Source organism: Toxorhynchites rutilus, chromosome 3, assembly GCF_029784135.1.
Source record: "Toxorhynchites rutilus septentrionalis strain SRP chromosome 3, ASM2978413v1, whole genome shotgun sequence".
In the NCBI taxonomy this organism is placed as follows: domain Eukaryota; kingdom Metazoa; phylum Arthropoda; class Insecta; order Diptera; family Culicidae; genus Toxorhynchites; species Toxorhynchites rutilus.
This window is the reverse complement of record NC_073746.1, coordinates 321337693-321360268: the sequence shown is the minus strand read 5'-3', so window position 1 is coordinate 321360268 and position 22576 is coordinate 321337693. Positions and strand designations below refer to the sequence as shown.

At 38.9% G+C, this 22576-nt stretch overlaps 1 protein-coding gene across 1 annotated transcript in view; it reads left to right on the top strand.

Annotated features, from left to right (window-relative positions):
* The window catches only part of LOC129774849 (lachesin-like), a 181998-nt gene that overhangs the window by 53467 nt on the left and 105955 nt on the right, over positions 1–22576 (top strand). The window contains exon 2 of the mRNA XM_055778865.1: positions 17512–18039. Coding sequence (XP_055634840.1) covers positions 17877–18039 — 163 coding nt within the window. The 5' untranslated portion in view covers positions 17512–17876. The remainder of the gene's footprint in view (positions 1–17511; positions 18040–22576) is intronic.

Below are 22576 nucleotides of genomic sequence, written 5' to 3'. Positions count from 1 at the left end.
ATTGGAGCAATATGAAAAGATCGATTGCAGAATTCATTAAGGCCTGTGAATTATGCAAACGAAACAAAATCATAAAGCATACCAAGGAAAAACAAGTAGTAACTACAACTTCATCTTATCCATTCGAAATTATTTCCATAGACACAGTTGGACCTTTACCTAGAAGTCACAACAACAATAGATATGCAGTTAGTGTCCAATGCGACTTGACAAAATATGTCGTATTGATTCCTGTGCCCACAAAAGAAGCTAATGTAATTGCTAAAGCATTAGTAGACAATTTTATTTTGACTTATGGAACATTTCTAACTTTACGTTCTGATCAAGGGACTGAGTATAATAACGAAGTCTTTGAGCAGATCTGTAAAATGCTTAAAATCGAACAAAAATTCAGTACAGCTTATCACCCTCAGACGATTGGATCGTTAGAGAGAAATCACAGGTGTTTAAATGAATACCTGAGATCTTTCGTTAATGAACATCAAACTGATTGGGATGAATGGTTAAAATTCTATGCTTTCAACTATAATACAACCCCACATTCAGACCATGGTTTTACACCACATGAACTCGTTTTTGGAAATAAAGCTAAACTACCACAGGAATTATTCAAAAATGGAACAGAACCAATATATAATTTTGAACAATATAGCAAAGAATTGAAATTTAAAATACAACGTTCTAACGAAATTGCAAGAGATAAGTTAATAAATCAGAAAGTTCAAAGAGCAACCAATACTGAAAACAATTGTAACCCAATTCATTTAAATATAAACGATAAAGTTTATTTGAAAATAGAAAACAGAAGGAAATTAGATCCTTTCTACGATGGACCATACATAGTGCAGGAACTATTAGATCCTAATTGTAAAATTTTAAACCCTAGAACAAACCATGAAAAAGTTGTACACAAAAATAGATTAATAAAAACATAAACAAGAAATATGACAAACAATTTGTATTCCATTCCAAACGAATTTTTTTTAACACAAAAAAATTTTTTTTTTTTCCCTATAATTTCAAAAATATTTCAATTACAAGAGTATAGTAGTTAGTTAAACTTTTAATTATCCTTAATATCTTGGTAACTGTTTAAAATTACATTATTTATTAAGTATCTTACAAATCCAATATATATATTTAAAAATATTCACATGAACTTTCGAATAAAATTTATATCAATGAAATAAAAACTATATGTATCAAACTTTGTAACATTGAGAGAAGCCAAGGAACAATTATTTGAAAACCAGAATACTAAGAATGATTTCATTTTATTACATCATTCTCCCGAAGAGGGATGGTGTAGTATGATTTCAAATCCCATTTCCAAATCTCATTTCAAATCCCATATTTCATAGGCCATATATCATTCCATAACCCATTTTTTAAATCCATTCCCAAAACCCATCCTCATAAGCAGTTGATTGTTTCTTAATAAATGACTCATGCGTAGTCACTTCGATTTACAATTCCCATGAAACATTCCTCAAGCACAACTGCATTATTTAGTTAATTGCTTTTCCCCACATTCATCCATAGAAACAAGCCAACGTGCGCTGACGATATGAATGTACTCTTACATCATATCGCGCGCAGCTAAAGGCAATAAACCAGTAGCCAAAACAAACCTAGTTCTATTCTGATGAAATACGCGACCATATACAAAGTCGTCGTGACACTTTACGATTTCCCATGAAATCGATATGCGCGCTTACGAGTGCAGTAAGCATTATTATTTCTTGACCCCATTCACATCGAACACTGCATTCGATTGATTGGCTATTCCCCTTTGAAATCAACTTGGCTCCTCCCAGTGAAACTCTACACAAATTGTTGTAACTACTAGCTTAGGACTTTAGTAACCAGTGTTAAGGCAGTTCTAGAGACACACGCCACGCGATAGGTCGTGTTGAGTTTTTCTTCAGATAATTTAATATAAAGAATATCGTGTCTTTGGTACAAAAAAAAAAATGAGAAATAAAGTGTATAGAAGTTATTTGATGTTGACCGTGTTTGTGAACTAAAAACAGTTGATGACAACCGTGAGTTGAGAATGGGTAGAAAAACATTTGAACACGCTCCGTACGCTAGCTCAGAAGCGTCTGAAAAACAGTGGAATTTGAATATCCACCCACTCAGCAATGAAGGCAAATCTGCTGATCCGTAGCACCGACAATTTATTCAACTAACTATGAAAATTTATCCATTTCGTTTCTATATGTGGCGGTACTGGATTATCCCAATTCGTTTACAGTAATGTCAACTCCAGCATGATCATTTTTGCGGTTATTACCACCGGTAAAATCAATCCTAATGGATCGAAGAGCCTTGCAATTGCCGATAAAATACGTCGTCTGGTCCAAGCGCTCTCGCTACCATCGATATTGTATACGAATCGAAGCTGATCCGATTCAGGTTCCCATGTGATTCCAAGTGCCTTGATCTCCTCCTCGGGATCCAAGTCAAAACTTATAGTCAGACTGGTCCCTAATTGATCTATGGGAATCCCAACTAGAACCTCTGCGCGGTTCGAACACCATTTTCGTAGAGGAAATCCACCCTTGGATGTTAGAATATCCATTTCCTTGCGCAGATGGCATGCGCTCTCAACCGATGCAGCTCCACCAATGTAGTCATCTACATACATGTCCCGTTCCAAGGCTGCACATGCCTCAGGATGATTTCCAATCTCATCGATTGCTAATTGTTTGATTACTCGTGTTGCCAGAAACGATGACGGTGTCAATCCGTATGTTACAGTGAGTAGCTCGTATATTTCGATGGGATCTTCCACCGAAAACCTCCAAAAAATCCGTTGAAATACCGTGTCCTCGTTATGAATCCGTACTTGCCGATACATCTTTTCGATGTCTCCAACTAACGCGACTTGATGTTTGCGGAAGCGAAGAAGAAGTGTAAGCAGTCGTCCATCCTCTGCTCGCTCGTGGGTATGCACGAAATGAGCCTCACAATCCTGCTCTTCCTTAGACCACGGATGGTGGTCCTCCATGCTATCAATCTTCCAAATCTTCTCTAAAACACCTTCCAAATTATCAGTCGTTGCGGCCACATAGCAGTTAATTGAATGGCTTCTTGCATCAGCAACCTTCCCTGTTACTATCCACCCAAAAACTGTATCAATCAACAGCGGAAGTTCTGGACCTAACAAAATTCGTTTTCGCTCTCTTTCGTACAGGAAGCTGAAGAAGTGTTCAGCCCCGATGATAAGGTCAATTTTACCGCAATTGTTAAAACCTGGGTCAGCCAATTGTAAGTCGGTAGGGATCTTCCAGTGCGATACCGGTACGTTTACTACTGATAACTCTGATGTCAAGCGTTGTAATATTAAAAAATCTCATTCGGAGTTTCGGTCTGCCGATGTTCACCGCATCGTGCAATTCCGGTTGATCATCATCCTGTGCAGTTATTTGATTTGTTGATATGGTATTCTTACTTGTACAACCAACTCCAGTGGATGAAAATTCCGGATGAATTAACGAATGGTGCTTTTTACCGCATGAACGACATATGAATTTTGATATGCAATCTCTCACCCAATGGCCTGTACGAAAACAGTTGCTACACAATCGTTTTATATTGACAAACTCTAATCTCTCCTTGGTCCCCATCTGCATAAATCTTGGGCATTTCGCCAGATAGTGTTGCTCACCACAACATTGACATGTAGAAGAATTCTTGACACTCTCCATAGCCGAGTGAACGTTCAGTTTTTGTCGCTTTTGGATCAATTTTTGCTTATTGTTATTCGTTTCCACAATATTTGATGAGACTGCATCCAGTACTCTCGTCCTCCTCTCCAGAAAATCTACAGGGTGGGCCATTTAAAGTGGAAGGATTTGTTTTTGCAATAGCAAAGTAAAGAAGTGGAATTTAAAAAAATTTTTTTTGAAATTCATTTATTTTGGTCCAAGGAGATTTGTTCTAACTACTTTTTGATTATGATATCTCGTAAATGACCACCTCTGGCCTTGACCGCAAAATGTGCCCTTTTTTCGGCATTTTCCATCACTTTGCCCAATGATTCGGCCGATATGGCAGCAATTTCTTGTCGGATATTGTCTTTCAGCGCAGCCAGGGTCCTTGGTTTACCAGTGTATACCTTGGAGGCGTCAAATCAGGTTATCTCGGTGGCCAGTCATAATCGCCGTTTTTCGATATTAATCTTCCGGGGAACATTTCGCGCAATAATTTGGTCGTGGCAGCCGCTGTATGGCATGTAGCGCCGTCCTGTTGGAACCAGTAATTGTCCAATTCATTTTCACGAACAAATGGCAATAAAAAATCGGTTATCATTGTCCGATAACGCTCCCCATTCACGGTTACCGTTGCTCCATTTTCGTTTTCAAAGAAGTACGGGCCGATGACTTTATCGGCATAAATGCCACACCACACAGTAACTTTTTGGTCGTAAAGAGGTTGCGTTTCGATGAATTGAGGGTTTTCAGTAGCATAAAACCGACAATTTTGTTTATTCACTCCTCCATTCAAGTTGAAATGCGCCTCATCAGACATTATGATTTTTTGCCAAAAGCCAAGTTATTTTGAATGTACAGCTGAACAATTTCAGCGCGTTGTTTAGGTGTGTATTGTTCCATGGTTAAAATTGTACTGAAATGACGCTTCCAACGCGGTATGACATTTGTTAATCTGACATCTCTGTCAAAAGTTATGGGGTTGCCAGATGCTTCCACTTTAAATGACCCACGCTGTACCAACTCTGGGAACGATGGTTCTTTGCACGATGACGCATGGTCTTCCCACAATTGCAACGTATGCATATCAAGCTTCGAGCACATCCAGTGCACAATCAATGCTCCCCAATGATCTGTCCGCTCTCCAAGTTTTGTCATTATTTTCAATCTTTGCTCAAACTCATCTACTAAGCGATGGAAAGCTTCCGCCGATTCTCGTTCTATTTTCGGGTATTCCATAAGAACCTGAAGATGCCGCTTTTTCAATAAATATTCATTTGAGTACCTCTTTGCGATCATCTCCCATGCGATAATGTAATTCTCTCCAGTGAGTGTAAGTGATTCGACAAGTTTGGCTGCCTCTCCTTTTAGGGACGATTTAAGGTAATGGAATTTCTGGACATCACTAAGTTCCATCGAGTCATGGATCAATGAAACATACGTCGATTTAAATGACAGCCAATCCCGGTAATCACCATCAAACTCCGGCAAAGTTATTTGTGGCAATAGAATTCCAGAATGAAAACCCATCGCATGGTTATTCCTTGCCATTGATGAATCCAAAATTGGCATGCTTTGCGCTTGAGCTTGATCGCGCCTCGCCAGCAGAGCCGCCCGTAACTCATAATATTTAGTCTCAAAGTTGGCACAAGCCTCGGTATCTTCTTCCTCATATTCTCCTTTTTCATCAAACCCCATAATCTCATCTTGAATCTCGTCAAAATCCTTCCACATTTGCTCCAATTTATCAAGTCTTGTTTGAATTTGACCTTCATGTTTCTCCTGATCATAACCCTTCAAGAAGTCAGCCTGTCTCTTCAATGAGGCGAACAACCGCTCTCGCTTCTTAATTTTTTCCTTCAGTTTTCGATCAGCCATTTTCCGCAAACAACACGTCAACGAAGATGTTATACTCCGATGATGACGATACCGAGAATCAAAAAACGACACAAGAAGTACCGCTAAAACACTATAGCTTCTTGGGACAGGTACTCACCTGAGACCTGTTCATGTAATGCCTTGTATGAAAAGTGTAACTAGAGCCTTCAAATCCTGTGTCGTTCAGTATTCACATATAGCCTTCCGTGTAATTCCAAAAAGATATTCGCTGAGATCCACTTATTTCCTGTTGCCTCCGTGAAACAACCGTACCGATAGTTAATCGTGTCGATGATTCAAAATCCTCCAACAATGTGTTGTCACCGTTCATAAAAGTAGAAATAAAATCCAGGAAGCACCACACACCATCAGCTACGTTATTGGACAGGGACTCACCTGAGACCCTTCGACAACAGGCCTTGTATTTTCCTTTAAATAGTTGTTCTTTTCTCGTTCCAGTTGTACAGAAAGCGTAAATCACCTCGTCGTAGCTACTCGAAGATCGGAAGTCCTTTTTTAAACCACTTCGTATCCTTTTTTGTACCTTTTTTATCTCCCAAAGCAGATCACGATGTTATAGTTCTAGCAATCCGATGTATCTCGTACCAGAAATAAAATCAAAAAAGAACCAAGAAGCATCGCAACTATAAGTTTATTTTGTTGGAAGGCCACTCACCTGTGGCCTGCTTCAACCAGACCTTGTATTTATTTATTGCGAAAAACAATGATCGTTGTTGCCATAAAGCTTTCGACGACAGATATCTCTTTAGAGCAGCTTCCGAGCAGTAGGTGAGAGTATCAATTATAGTATGAAATATTTCAGCGTACTCTGGTAGACGTTCGACGCTCTGAATGAAATGAATCAATTCGCGCGTATAATAGATTTCAATAATTATAAATCAGAAAACTGTATATTCCTTAGATTCAGCCGCCGATCCTGGTCATGGCACCAATGTTGTGTCTCAACGGTTCGTGGGCTGAATTAAACTAATCGTCCTTCCATCCTAGCTTTCCAACAAATCCATTTCCTTCTCCTTCCTGGTACCAGGTAAGTATTCGGTTTAATTTTCCAGGTAAGTATCCAGTTTCCAGGTAAGTATCCAGTTTCCAGCACCGAACGCGAGGTGATCGAAAGGTGGAGGCAGCACTACGATGAACACCTGAACAGCGCGCAGACAGGAGACCTAGACGGCGTTGAGGAGGACTACACCGGTGCAATGAACAACGACGACGTACCACCCCCGACGATGGGTGAAGTTAAGGAGGCCATTAATCAGCTCAAGAACCACAGAGCAGCTGGTAAGGATGACCTCGTAGCGGAGCTCTTCAAGGGAGGGCCGAGAAAACTTGTAGAGTGTATGCACCGGTTGATAGTCAGGATCTGGGACACAGAACAGCTACCGGAGGAGTGGAAGGACGGGGTAATCTGCCCCATCTATAAAAAAGGCGACAAGTTGGATTGTGGGAACTATCGTGCCATCAGAATCCTGAATGATGCCTACAAAATTTTGTCTCAGATCCTCTTCCGCCGCCTATCGCCAATAGTAAGTAGATTTGTGGGAAGTTATCAGGTCGGATTCATGCCCGGTTGCTCGACGACGGACCAGATTTTTACACTGCAGCAGATCCTCCAAAAGTGCCGCGAGTACCAGGTCCCTACACACCACATCTTCGTCGACTTCAAGGCCGCATATGATGCAATCGACCGACGACAGCTATGGAGGATCATGGACGAACACGGCTTTCCCCGAAAGCTGACAAGACTGATTCAGGCAACGATGAACGGTGTGCGGATCTCAGGTGAGCTGTCGGAATCATTTGAGACTCACAGGGGACTTCGACAAGGCGATGGAATCTCCTGTCTGCTCGTCAACGTGGCGCTGGAAGACTTTTATTCCAAAATTTTCCAGGTCTTAATTTTTCACATAATTTATTTATTCAAATGTCCATCAATAGGAACAATTATTTTTGCGCGAGATGGAAGTACACTTTTTATTACTTTTCACAAAAGGATCTATATTATTTCTAAAAACTCTTTATCTATCGACTCGTATTTATCCCTTTTCTCTCTCTATATCCATCTATTATATATCTGAGTATTAAACTCTGAGTGTCTTTTTCTGGGGATGCTCAAGTGTATAACACTTAATGGTTCAAACACGTAGCAATCTAAGCTTGCGGTTGACGTGGCTTTGCGTTTAGAATTCTCGAAATATATTCACCTTCTCTCCTCGGTCATGATAGAGATATGATTTTGCTTTGTACATGGCAAGCGAAATTTGGAAAGTGAAATTTGGAGACTCCAAACACACACACACACACACACACACACACACACACACAAATGAAACACAAATTTCTGCAAATTTCTTTGGCACTCCTTTTTCCTCTTTAGAGAGGAGGAGGGGAGGGTGCTGAACAACTCGAGAACTATTCAAACAAATTGAATTAAACTCGGCATATAGAGGTTTTAGGGATCGATAAACGTTTCTATGGTGATTCGACACTCCTCCCTCCTCTCTAAGGGGAGGCTACCATACAAATGAAACACAAATTGCTGCATAACTCGAAAACTAATCAATCAAATGGAGCAAAATTTGGCATGTGAAGGTTTTTGAATATGAGAAAAGTTTCTGTGATGGTATAACACCCCTCCCTCCTCTGAAATGGAGAGGGGGTCCCGTAAAAATAATACACATATTTCAACCAAACATGGCAATTGAAACTCTGAAGGTAAATGGGAAAATTCGGAAAATTCGATTCGCATATGTTCTACAATTATATAGTGACAAGCGTTGTTGGTTCATTTGATGTTTGCGCTAGCGAAATTGATTTTTGTTCGATAGTGGGAATGGATTTTAATGTGATAAAACGCATTCCTATATCTTCTGCTGTCTATATAACTAAAAATGGATCACCGAATGTGTTGATAAGAGCAAAACTCGTGAAAGGAATTCTCCGATTTAGGGCTGTCTTTATTCTATCATATTTCCAAACATATATATTTTCATTATATTTCCATGTAACGGAGAAACATGTTATTTGCAAGTGGTTGAAAAATCTTGAACGAGAATTGTGTCTTAAAATGAAAATGACGAGTCTTGGTAGAAGAACTAGGAACATTATAGTAAAAGATAATTTTGAAGGGTATGTTGAATTGTAAAGATAGAAGCTCGTTATTATATTTAAATTTTAGAAACTTCTAAATTCCCATTCATCACCGCTGGTATATTTAAGACTATATTTCTTGATAGTAATCTATATATATATATATATATATATATATATATATATATATATATATATATATATATATATATATATATATATATATATATATATATATATATAAATGGAGTGATGTCTGTCTGTCTGTCTGATTCTTATAGACTCGGAAACTACTGAACCGATCGACATGAAAATTGGTATGTAGGGGTTTTTGGGACCGGGGAAGGTTTTCGTGATATTTTGAGACCCCTCCCCCCTCTCTAAGAGGGGGCTGCCATACAAATGAAACACAAATTTCTGCATTACTCGGAAATTAACCAAGCAAACGAAACCAAAGTTGGCATGTGAAAGTTTTAGGGTGCAATAAATGTTTCTATGATGGTTAGACAGTCCTTCCCCCACTCAAAGGGTGGGCTGCCATACAAATGAAACACAAATTTCTGCATTACTCGAGAATTAATCAAGCAAATGAAACCAAATTTGGCATGTGGAGGTTTTAGGATGCAATAAATGTTTCTATGGTGATAAGATACTCCTTCCCCCACTCTTAGAGGGGGCTGCCATACAAATGAAACACAATTTTTTGCATTACTCGGAAATTAATCAATCAAACGAAACCAAAGTTGGCATGTGAAAGTTTTAGGGTGCAATAAATGTTTCTATGATGGTTAGACAGTCCTTCCCCCTCTCTTAGAGGGGGCTGCCGTACAAATGAAACACAAATTTTTGCATTACCCGAGAATTAATCAAGCAAATTAAACCAAATTAGGCATATGGAAATTTTAGGGTGCAATGAATGTTTCTATGGTGGTTAGATACCCCTCCCCCCTCTCTTAGGGGTGGCCGCCATACAAATAAAACAAAAATTTCTGCATTACTCGAGAATTAATCAAGTAAATGGGCGGGACGAAGTTTGCCGGGTTAGCTAGTACTTTATACAATTACCATTAATTTTTTTTTAAATAAAAATAACAAAGGTTCATTCATCTGTAATCTACTGTCTTCAAAGGCGAAGTTTTCTCCAAACATTTGTTTTTATTGCTTTTTAAAACATACGTCGGATGTATAATTGTTTTCAGTATTCCCAAGCTGTAATTTTAGATATGAGGACATATCATGAAAAAAACATTTTTGAGCAATCCTAGTGATAATTTGTTAGTTTAGTACAAGTTATGCTCGAGCAACTGGATGTATAAAAATCAAATAACTAACAATCTGAATAACAAAATTTTAACAGAAACTTACACGAAGAAATATCTCCTTTCACTACTAATATGGTTCATTGAGATCAAAACAAACAACTTATAAAATGATCACGACAAAAGATAAAGAATATTTGACTCGTTGCCTTTGAAAGAGACGCTATTCTATGTCAGCTGGAGGACGCCTAGAGATAACCACGCGGGCGACCCTTAGCTCTATGCGAACCAGAAGTGGATTTTTTAGTTTATATGTAGCATAAAATCAATAATATCCGCAGATTGTAGTTCGTAGTCACAAAATCCGAAATTTTTAACACTATTTTTAAATTTGTGACTGCTTGAAATTTCCGATATTTTGAGTTGAATATTGATGATAGATGTCAAAATTAAAAAAAAAAAAGGTCAATCGATTAGGTTTCAAGTGCATACACCCTGGTTGGAACGCATAATTTAATATGTAGTGTTCAGAATTTACCAATGATATGTCCGACCAATACACGACTTATAACACTCAAATGCACATTAACATAATTCAACCGGTGAAAAAAAACTACAAATGATTAGCTGAACCATAACTCAGTGTAACCCATTCCGAAGCGGGCTGAAATATGTTCAAGTTTATTGCGAAATAATCGTGCCAAGACGCATCCTTCCGTTTCGATTGGCGTTGAGTCCGTCGGTTCCTATCCACAACCCCCAAAAGCAAAAGCGAACCACCCGTACCGCTACCTGGAATTTTATTGAGCAATAAATCTGCAACCGCAAGAAGCCATTCGGCGTATCTCCGGAGTGCACGAAAAACCCGCAAAAGAAATATCGTCCCCAACTCGATAATCGTTCCGCTCCGTCTCCTTCCGAGTGGCCGCCGGCAGTGAATACATCCATCGTGACACACACACACACTCAGACATACCTATCAAGCGCTTCCTTCCGCCAGCGTGGGATTCAACACGAATCGATTCCGGATTCGAACGAGCAAACGAATTTGTTAAAAGGATTAGATCCTAATAACTCCTAATAAAATAAACTTTGACAGTTAGATTGATGGTCACGTTTTCTGATTCACCACAATTTCCATTACCAAGGCGATGTCGGGTGCGGATTTTTCCCTCCCTAGCCGAAGGGTGGATTTTTCGGCTGGTTAATCACACATAGAAGACAAAGGAACGAACGAAACACGATTATTTGTGTAGGCTTTCCGGAACTGGGTAGGGGAAGGAAAAAAGTTCCTTTCCACCACAGATGAATGGCAAAGCAGACACAACTTCCCCCACATTCCCTGGAGCCACCGCAAATAAAATTATTATTTTACTCACAATATTCCCATCATCAAAATTGCTGCTTAATATTGTTTTTCCGCCCGCCGAAGATATTTGCTTTGTTCGGTCGGTGTTTTCCCATGGTCTATTTTTTTGTGTGTTCGATCGAGGGCTACTTTTTCGTGTCTTGTTTTCCCGGAGAGGATTTATCCTGTCATTATTTATATCATTTGGCCCTTTTCCCGGCTTCGCCGATCATTATTCGCTTTGTTGCCTCTTCGTTTGCTCGAGGCATTATATTACATTGCACTAGGTATTATTTTGGTTTTGCTTTTGCGTCCGTATCGATTCCTTCGAACGGGCTCCATTGAAACGATTATTTCTTGTACGAAATATTTCGTTTTTTTCTGTCGGGGGGTAAAATACACACAAAATGGAATCGGCCATTTGAGTAAACCACTCACACAGCCGCAGGTTACTTTTCGGGAGTGTTTTTGATCCATCCGAAAAGTTATTTATGTGCAACCCACGGCCAACTTGGACGTAATTCTTCGATCAAATGTCTATAATTCCCCGAAATGGTTCCGCACAAGGCTCAGAGGGAAACACAACCGCTGAAAACACATTCCCACTCGAACACGAGAGACTGAACACACATTAGGAGTGGTCGAGGGGGGACGAGGGGGAAAGTTCACTGCTTAGCATGGTCTGTGACTTTCTCCAGATCTTTCCTGGAGGGGGGAGGGAGTAGAAGTTTTCGGTGCTCTAGCTTGGAAGTGATAAGCGCCGGGCCATGGCGCGAGGTGATTCGTAAAATTTTACCATCCGGAGAGAAAAAGCTTCCAGATGATTTTTTTCCCTTGCTCCCGTTATTTATTACTTCGTGGAAAATAGACAGGAGTTTTCTTCGTACAGTAATGCCGCAGGATCTTTATGGTGGCAATCAGTGCTGTGGAATCCGAATGTCATCCAGTGGGAGCGGGAACGGTTCCCATATCTCTCGTTCGCACGTAATCTATTATAGTATCTCCGATGATTTGAATTTTTGTCATATTGTTTTTTGCCCGACGTGTAGTTTTTTGTTTTCTTCTGGTTAAGTTGAGATATGATAACTGGATTTTGTTATGGATTCCTCCCCGAAGAGCAAACCGAGTTTTACAGCGCGTTCTAGAAAGTAAGAATAGCTCGGGCTATTTTGAAATTGAACATTTGCATCGTTTTATTTGCATGAAACAAAACTGATCTCGATTATCTTGTGAGGAGGATGAGAGAGGTATTCAAAGAAGCAGGCATGTACCACTTCAAACAGTTCCTCCTGGAGTGTGTTACATTCTGATGTAAAGTTTTCTCTGCGACAAGAGCAACTTGTGATAAGGTATATCAGCTTTAGAAAACATTGTAAGACGTAAGTTACCACTGATTATTTTGCCCCCAAACAACAAAGTAGTTTCGAATGCGAATTGATCGCTGAACTCAAATAAAATATCTGTTTACCTCTCATTGAATATGAGAACAGTCGTCCAAACTGATAATTTGTCTATTCTAAGAACATATGAAGCTATGCATGGAACTGCCAAATGTTGAAATGCCAAATGTTGAAATTAATACAAAATATCAAAACAGAAATTGTTTACACGGTAGCCATTCGGATGTTATTTTGTGCGCATCGTATTTAAGGAATTTCCTGTGAAATTTAGATTATTCGACCTTTTTATCTATAAAGTCAAATAATTTTATATTAATATTTTTTCTGTCGAAGCCAAAAGTGATCTTACATGACATCGTGTTTCCGTTTGTGAGACTATTGGAAACAGTCAAAATTCTAGCTGTCTATAGTAAATAGAGAGTATTTACGCCTTTTTTAAATTCTTACAACAAGTTTTAAAAATCCAATTCATACAAAAAAAAGCCTTTTTCGGGGCCATTAACCATTAAAAAAGTTAAGTTAACGAGTTTTTGAATAACGAAAAAGTAGGTCTGAGTCTAGGGGTACGGACGGAAGTTTGACGTAGGACTGTGATTGTTCAGAACACTTGGTTATTTTAAATGTAATTCTTTTCATTGTTCAGAAAGCTGTTAGTTTAACTCTTTTGAAACTCTAAATAGTAGCCCAGAAAGGGCTCGTTTGTTGTAGGTACTCATAACCTTCAAACGGTTTGTAACGAACAAAGAAAGACAATAAGCTTCCGGCAGGAAGTTCAACTGTCTAACTGAAAATGATTAATGAATATCAGTGGGACACATTTGTGAATACGTGAATCGGTGAACAAAAAACAAATATATCGTCATTGATTACATTGGATATAAAATTCATGGGGAAGAAACGAAAAAAACAATTTGAAAATACTCACTATTTCGTGATATTTTGAGGTAAAATACACATGAAATCATGAAGTTGCTTTATTTTTAATGGATAGCCATGATATTGTGATATCTTTCCATTGTCTCATTCTTATTATTAGTCTTATTCTAAGGCATCGAGAGCAGTAACTTTTTCGGTGAAATAACGTTCGTTTGTAGACTATCACAATCAAATCGTATTGGTTCTACTGCTCAATCTATCATAGAAGGAATTGGGCATTGAGAATTGTACTGTACTGGATATGAGTGATGAAGAATATTAATATTTCATTTCGTTTCATTTTTGTGATGCGATGTATTGCCGATCTCAATAAGTCTTCGCAATCAAATGGTACAAAGTTAAATGTGTCAACGAATAACTTTGAAAGAGGATATACAGTAACTAATTACGTATTTTCAAAAAATATTTTTCGCGTCATAAAAAACAGAACATGTCACAAACTAAAATGTTTAATTTTTCTTTGATTTCTTCTTATATCAGTAATAGTATTCTAATGTCTACTATGTTTGGATTTTAGAGCAACTTCATGGAAGTTTATCTCTTGTCAGCTATTGTAATTACTTTTTCCACAATTAGGGTGTTGAACACTTCATTCATCTAAAACTAAGACACAAGCGGAACACTTTCGTCTCAATCTAGGTCATACGGAGTCAATTAATTTTTTTTAAGTGCATTTTACATGAAAAAACAATTGCTACCTTTTTTCCCACGCACTGCCGAATGTTTCTCCGTCAAAAGATTCTGTGACTGACTTTGTTCATTTACGTTTTTGGTCGACGTAGCGAGAAGTAAAATTGAATTGAAATTAAGTACAGAACACATCAATAATACTGAAATTTCAGTTTCTGCTAGAATGTCAGTTGGGCCCTTATGGCTTTGAACGCTAGCATTGATTTAAGAAAAAAAACTAGTTCGTTCATTTCATCTGCTTATTTTTACATTTAACAACAACACTTTTCCTATGTAGTGGACTATTATAAGAAAAGTAACATGCATAAACAAAATCTGTGACGTTTGCATTCTCCACTCGCTTTCCTCATCGACGCAACGAGCAATCTTTTTGCCTAAATTCGGGCGTTAGCTCACAATGTGAGTTAATGCGTATAATTAATTATTCTCCATTCATCGATAATAGACATTTATCAGTTGTATGTTTTCCAATCAAATCGTGCTCAGTTCACATTTTATCGTGTAGGTCTTACTACTAACAATTTATGTAACAAAATGCTGGTCCAGGATGTTATAATATCAAGCATATTGTTATTTAAAAAATGCAATTAATGAATTTAACTGACTGCTGATTTAGAAAATCGAAAGGGTATACTCACGAAAAATTTACAGATTTTGAACAATAAAAAAACTCAATTTAAATGCAATTACTACACACAATCACAGTCCTATGTCAAGATCCCGTCCGTGTCCCTAGGCCCAGACCCATCAACTTTTTTTATGCGGTCTCTATCTACCGCACAATCAATGTTTTTTTTCCAAATTGTGTACCGAACACGATTTTTTAAAGCTACTAGTGAAGTTTAGCACGATTTTTTTTGTGCGGTCCCTATCCCCCGCACAAAAAAAGGTTTGCCTGTACTGAACATCACATTGTGAGGCTCTTGTTGCGTCCTTTTTGACTGAAAGTTGCTATTGGCAGTACCTCATTGACACCGAATGAAAAACGGTGGGTTCCTATTTACACACCTGATAATTCAGTCATTTGCTCATATGTATCTACTAATAATGTGTTTAAAGGGTGTGTCACATCAAATTGCATCACGGAAAAAACGCTGTAGAAATTTAATTTTTAGGAATTATATCTTCAGCTTTCGTTTTCGCTCTTCAGATAAGAGTGTATAGATCACGTTGGCCATGCTTCACTGTCAATTTTTCGTAAATTTGGAAAAATGTCGTCGAACGAAAAAGAGCGTCGTGAATTAATCCTGCGCACTCATTTCGAGAATCCGGAGTTGTCACATCGGGACATCGGTAAGATGCTGGGAATCGTCCAATCCACGGTCAGCAGAGTACTAAAACGATACTTCGAGAACCTAACCATCGACCGGAAGGTGAAGAACGGCAAAAATGGATGCTCCGTCAGTGAAAAAGATCACAAGCGCGTAGTTAAGCAGTTTAGACGTGATCCGAGAAGTTCGCTCCGGGATGTCGCCAATAAGCTGAATTTGTCAAGTTCATTCGTCCAGCGGACCAAGCAGCGGGAGGGCCTGCGTACATACAAGGTTCAGAAGGCTCCTAACCGCGACGAAAGGCAAAACATGGTGGGGAAGACGCGAACCCGGAAGCTGTACACCGAAATGCTGATGAAGCCGCATTGCCTGGTAATGGACGACGAAACCTACGTCAAAGCGGACTTTCGTCAGCTGCCGGGCCTGTTGTTCTTCTCCGCAGAGGACAAATTCAGCGTTCCGGAGGAAATTCGCAAGCAGAAACTATCCAAGTTTGCCAAAAAGTACATGGTGTGGCAAACGATGCTCTTGCGGAAAGCGGAGCGCCCCCTTCGTGATGACCGGCACCGTAAACGGGCAGGTTTACCTTAAGGTGTGCCTACAGAAGCGCTTACTACCACTATTGACGACCACTACCACTATTGACGACCATCTTCTGGCCGGATCTCGCTTCGTGCCACTATTCAAAGGACGTGTTGGAGTGGTACGAAGCCAACGGGGTCACCTTCGTGCCAAAGGAAATGAACCCGCCCAACGCGCCGGAGCTTCGCCCAATAGAGAAACATTGGGCGATTATGAAGCAGGCCCTCCGGAAGAACCCAAAAGTTGTCAAATCGGAGGCGGACTTTAAGAGAAAATGGATTTCTGTTCAAAAAAAACTACAACCTGACGTTGTACAGAACCTTATGGACGGGGTAAAGAGGAAGGTGCGAGCATACGGGCTTGGGCTCGAAGTATGAATAAAAAGAAAATGCCAAAAGTTGTTTAAAAGTTTTTATTTTACTGTCTAAAATTTTCAAAAGGATCGGTCTACTTGGCGAATTTCTACAACGTTTTTTCCGTGATGCAATTTGATGTGACACACCCTTTATTCGATCAATATAACGATTACTTTGCTGCCCAAATATGCAATATGTTTTTAGCTGAACAATTGTGATTACGAATAATTTATACAGAAAAATCTGTCTCTAATGAATGTTGACGGTAAAAAAGGGCAGGAGGGGTTCATTATTTTTGTTTTTTAAGTTGGCGTCTACGTCAACAATGCATATTTGGGCAGCGTGGATCCTGTATCCCAAAAATATATAAGATCCTTTGGTACTAATACAAATTTTGTTTTATTCGGTCTGGTGAACGGTACTGATTACCATAAATACGTTCGGCGCTTTGAAGGAAAACGACCAGAATGGGAGAATAGACAAAAGAATTATCAAGAATTATCTCGAAAGAGTGAACTGTGAGGTTCTACCTCATCCACAATATTCGCCAGACATTGCTTCCTCAGACTACTGTTTGTTCCGGCCCTTTTTGAAAATCGATTCCAATATTGTGTAGAAATCAAAAATTGGTTTGAATAAAGAATCAGTAAGTTTTACATTTCGAATGAATGCCTTTCAATACCTTTATCACGTTGAGCCCCGCGTCGGTCTCTGAGAAAATATTTTAATGGAAAATTCCGATCGATCGATCGATCCACAGGGACCGACAAGGGTCAGACGAACATTTCATTCTAGGTCGGTCGGGGCACAAAGTTTTAATGTCAAACCGGGAAATATATAACCTCAAATAACTTCTACTCAAATACTGTGCAGCAGTTTTTTCTTAATAATTTTAAAAACACACAAAATTCTGTTCCTCTAAGAATATAAAATCTAAGCCAGAAATTTTCTTTTCTTCTCATTCCAGATGCTTCCGGCTCAATAATCGAAACAAATGGAAAACCTATCACGCTCAATAATATCCCCGGGCATCACTTTGAAGAAGCACCAAAAAGTGAAGTGTGAAGCAGACTATTGTTTCAGAGGAGGACGATAAAACAAAATTTCGCGTGTTGCGTGTTTCGATCGAAAAAATAGCCAAAGCTTCCCCCGCGAAACAAAAGCGAACTTCCTCGAGAGGCTGCAAAAACTGTTGTCAATAAAGTACGAAACTTGTTCGTTTCTGAAGATTTCCTCCGGGGTTGTGCTTCCTCGATAAGGCGATACCCATGTTTTTTGTTGTGTTGTGAACTCGTTTTCGGGGTTGAACGTGTTCGGAATATTCGAGTCCCGATGATCGGCGGAAGCTCTCGCTGGAGGACATCGGTGGCGCGTCGGCGGGGCAAAACTGCTACGTTGGCGGCAGCGATGCTGACGGGTCGAATTCCGGTGACCACAACCGCCACCGGAGGAGGATTACTGCTCTGGCTGGGACTGGTGGCCGTGCTTGTCAGTGGTGAGTGCCTTTCTCTCTATTCTTCTGTCGAGGCTGTCGAGGAGGTGGACACATGTGACGTGTAGAGAATCGTAACACGAAAATCCGAGGGGAGGGGGCAGAATTAGAGTTTGATATTCAGGGCGAGTGTGTCGTAATCGAATCGTTTCGAACATTTTCGCACGTCTTAACGTGTGTTTTTGCGAGGGGTATTTACAATTCGGAACTTTACTTGGCTTTTTCTCTGTTAGCTGTCGTTGACATTGGGGAATGCGGGTAATTCATCGAATGAAAAACGTGGTATTCAAACAAAGACAATCTTTTCCACGCCTACTTGTTCCCTGCAGGGCTGTCACTCATTTTCATCAAATGGTCAAAGCATTTCAAATTATGTTCACTTCATTAGCAGTCAGCCGGGAATCATGATATGCGCGTCAAATACACACGGAACGCCATCATTGGCTCCACGGAAGCAGCAGGCAAGCCGGGAGGGATTCCGGAGGAAATATGTACATTGTAATACGTCAAAGTGTCCTTCCAGCTGAGGATTAAAGGGGATGGCATGCGGGTAATTGATTGAATGCAAAGAAAAATGGGCTGCTTGAATGTTCGCATTCTTCTGCAGCTGGTGGGATATACATGATAAAATTTTCCTCTCCACGACCTTCGGTGGCGGTCCTGGCAATTGGGTGCAAAACTTTACCGTGTTTTTCTGTATCCCGAAACGGTGAGTATCCGTACAGAACGACGAGCGAACAGCGAAGGCAGCGGGTCGAATGAATAATGGTCCCGAGTGTTGATGCAGTAAAAAATCTGCACTGCAAGCATCGGAAATACACACCGGATGCTGGTCCTGGTGCCCAGTGAGTGTATGCACAGCGTTTTGAATATGCAACTATCGTTGTCGTTACTTTCTTTCTTGCTACTTTCATTTCGCCCACAGCAGTTACGGATGGTGGTGTTTTTTTTGTTGTTACGCCATGAAAAAAGAGGAAAAACGCGTAAGGAGATGAAAATTTTGTGGTTCTCGGAAAGAGTTTGGGGTAAAAAAAATAAACGGAACGATGGGAGATATGCTGAATATTGGATTTTTATCTCCCTGAGCTTTCCACATTCGAACTCATCCAAGTAGGTTGGAAATATTATACCATTATAATCACTGCATACTTGATGGCGAATATTCGTTGTCTGCGGGCGATTTGTGAGGGTATATGTGCAAGACAGCGAGAGTGGGAAAGAGATTGGGGAATTTGTTTTCCCACAAGCAAAAATTGCAGTGACTAGAAACGGTTGAATGTGTGGCTGTGGCGAGTTGAAATTAGGGGTAATCCAACAGTGGGTTAATTGACTTTTACTTTTTTACGGTGGGCGACCAATTTGTGTGATTACTTTGGGGTAGTTTCAGAATCTTGTGTGAGTGAGACTCAATTTGAAAAGGCAACAGTTGATGAAGAATGGTCATTTATTGCATCATCAAGTGCTGAAGCTGTTTTCGTTCACATTTTTTATCGAACAAATCAGGAAAGAAATGGCAAAATTCTTAGTGATTTTTGTAAGACTGCAACTCGATAAAAGAGATGAAACGGACATGAGGAAAACAGCAGAGATTCCGGAGTCTCTGGTTTTCAAATCTACAATATTCATCGAGCCTCAATAACATTTAAGAACACACTTCTACAACATTAAAATTAAACACGAAACCGAATTAACCCGATGTCACGACCAACAAGGAAACTAAAAAATCGAGGGGTCGTATCCGAGACACGATCGCTTAGGACGTAGGACTACACAATATTTTTTTTAATTTGTTGATTTATCATTTCGGATATTATTTGTGAATACGTCGAAGTTCCATAAATATTTTTTTAGTAAAAAGTTCCAGGGACCCTGAAAAGTTTTAATGGCTTGCGTGGTTTTGTAGAATCATTTCGAGAAGCAACAATTCTTTCTTGCCTTTGCGAAAACAATACACCAATTGGTCATATTTTGCAATTTGTTTCTTTATATCAATGCACGCATTGCACTGAGTATTTACCGAGAGGTATCTTCCGTGCATCGCCATTCAACAAACATCAAACACGCGTCCAACAGATGCACACAATTGCAGCGATAAAAATGAAACATCGAAACACACTTCATGTGAAATATTCGCTAGCGTTTACAGCTCGAGGGGAAACATGAAACAAAAAACGAGTAGAATAAGCGACCTTTGTTGTTTCGGGCACAGAAAGTTTCTGAGAATTTTCCTCAGAGGATATGCAATTCTTAAACCCTAGCGACAGCTAACTTACTATGCAAGGGTGGAGTTTACTTCGCAAATATTCTCTTTTCCCTATCCTCTTCGTTGTTTCTATTCTAGCGGCTGCATAAGTTGCCCGTTATTGACAGCTCTGTTCGGGAAAGCATACAAATGGACAGAACAAATGTATGGGGAAATGGGAATGCTTCCAAGTTTCATCAATTTAAACCATATAAAGACTATGGGATTGTAATGTATATCATATCAAACAAAACTTAGAAAATTTTCGATTAGATTGGTATGCAAATCGTTGAAATCCGTTCGCTGCAAAAATAGTTATTAACGTTAACTTTATTTCATAAAAACGTGACCTGTTTTCTGATTTGCCAACCTTAATGTAACACGTAGTCCTACGTCAAAAACAACATACATTTTATTCTCATAAAATACTTTATTATAACACAAAATGAACTTCAGAACACTTAACACCAAAGCACTCTAAACACTCTATACATATTAAATGCTAGGTCCTTAATCCGCACCAAAGAATGAAAATAATTAGTACAGCTATATATCAAAATATTTATTCTCACTTACCTTTAATACCAAGAACAATTACCTGATCAGAACACTAATTATTTGTGTACACACGACAGAAAACAACAATCACAACAAACGAACCAAAATCAAGAGAATTGTCATAAGATAGGAACATGTGGAAAACGGATTCGCTATACAAAAAGCAATTGTGTTATAGAGAATACTCTAGACACAATCCTAACAAATAGAACTATAGACATTGATAGTATAAATATATGAATAGAGTAAAGCATGTTCAGAACAGTGGTAAACCACAATAAAACCATCGATCAGTCTACTCTCTACTCATCACTCAAAAATTCTGCTCAGAAACTCTCGGGACGGAAACACCGATGATGTATATTTTTCCGGAATTCATATCCAGTCTGCCAAAAAAATCCGAATGGGGTCTAAAACCGAGAGTTCTTAAAATGTAATGGTTGTACATCCGGGTGTCGTTCCGTTTCTACAAGATGGCACAAGGTGCTATAAATAGTCGATGTACACAGCTGATTCTTGTTGAAGTGTTGACATCTGTCAACCAAATACTGCTTACAGGTCTTCGAGTTTTGCACAACAAGTTCAATTTTTACTGCGTTGAAAATGTTGAATTTCGTTGCAACTAAGCACCATTTGCGGAAAGTTCTGATTTTCTGTTTCCACTGGAATAAATAGTGCAGCTGAAGTGCATCGAATACTTGTGGAAGTTTAGGGTGACTCTGAACCATCGGATAGATTTTGTACGGCAGGGTTGCCACATTTAATTCTGTAAAATTTTCTGAAAAAAATTTTGTATAGCTGTACTTCAGTAAAAAAAACTGTATAAAAACTGTATCAAAAAACTGACAAAACAAAAATGTAAAGAAAGGTTTATTCTCATTTTGAATTTATTTTTCAAATTAATGCGTTTTTAAAGTCGTATCAATACAACAAAATAAATCATAAAAATCATAATCCTCTGAATTGTATAAGGTTCATACATGGTTTTGTTAAACTTTGCCTCCATGTTCTTTTTAACAAATGAAAAAATAGCATATGGTTGAACATTTTTATAAACCAAGTTATGTTCATGATAACGAAAAAAAAAACAAAGTTTATTAGTAACAAGGTAGATAAAAAAATGGGTGGGTTATATCTATGATATAACCGCAAGGTTGACGTGGAACTACCTTAACTTAGCAATCATTTTTTTAAATTGTATTGATTAAATTTTTGAATGAAACAATTTTTTTCTCTATTATAGTGACATTCAACACATTTTAGCTGGTTCGTCACTTTTACTTCCATTTTTGGAAGAATGTCGGGAGTGAGAATTTAACTCGTGATCTTCAGCGTTAGAGGTATGGATGATCACCTCCACAAATGAAACAATTTCCGAATTCAATAGAACTCAATATCTTTGCTTTGTGAGTAAAAAGATTGTATAATGACATATAAGGACAATTCAAGCATTGTGATAGATTATGTTCTTCGTTACAAGTAAATTTAATGACAGTCCTTTTACGTTTGTTATGATGACATCTTTGTTTAGAAGTCTGTGTTAGGCAAACACATTTCAGTCGGAACAAAAATGCCCCCGATTTGCATGTATTTGCAATGCCGATTTCCCCAGACACCTTGGTTCTGAAGTCTGTGTTGGGGCAACACAATATAATAGGAACAAAAATGGCCCCGAAATACATGTCTTCATAATGCCAATTTCCCCACGCTTCATGGATTTGAAGTCTGTGTTAGGGAAAC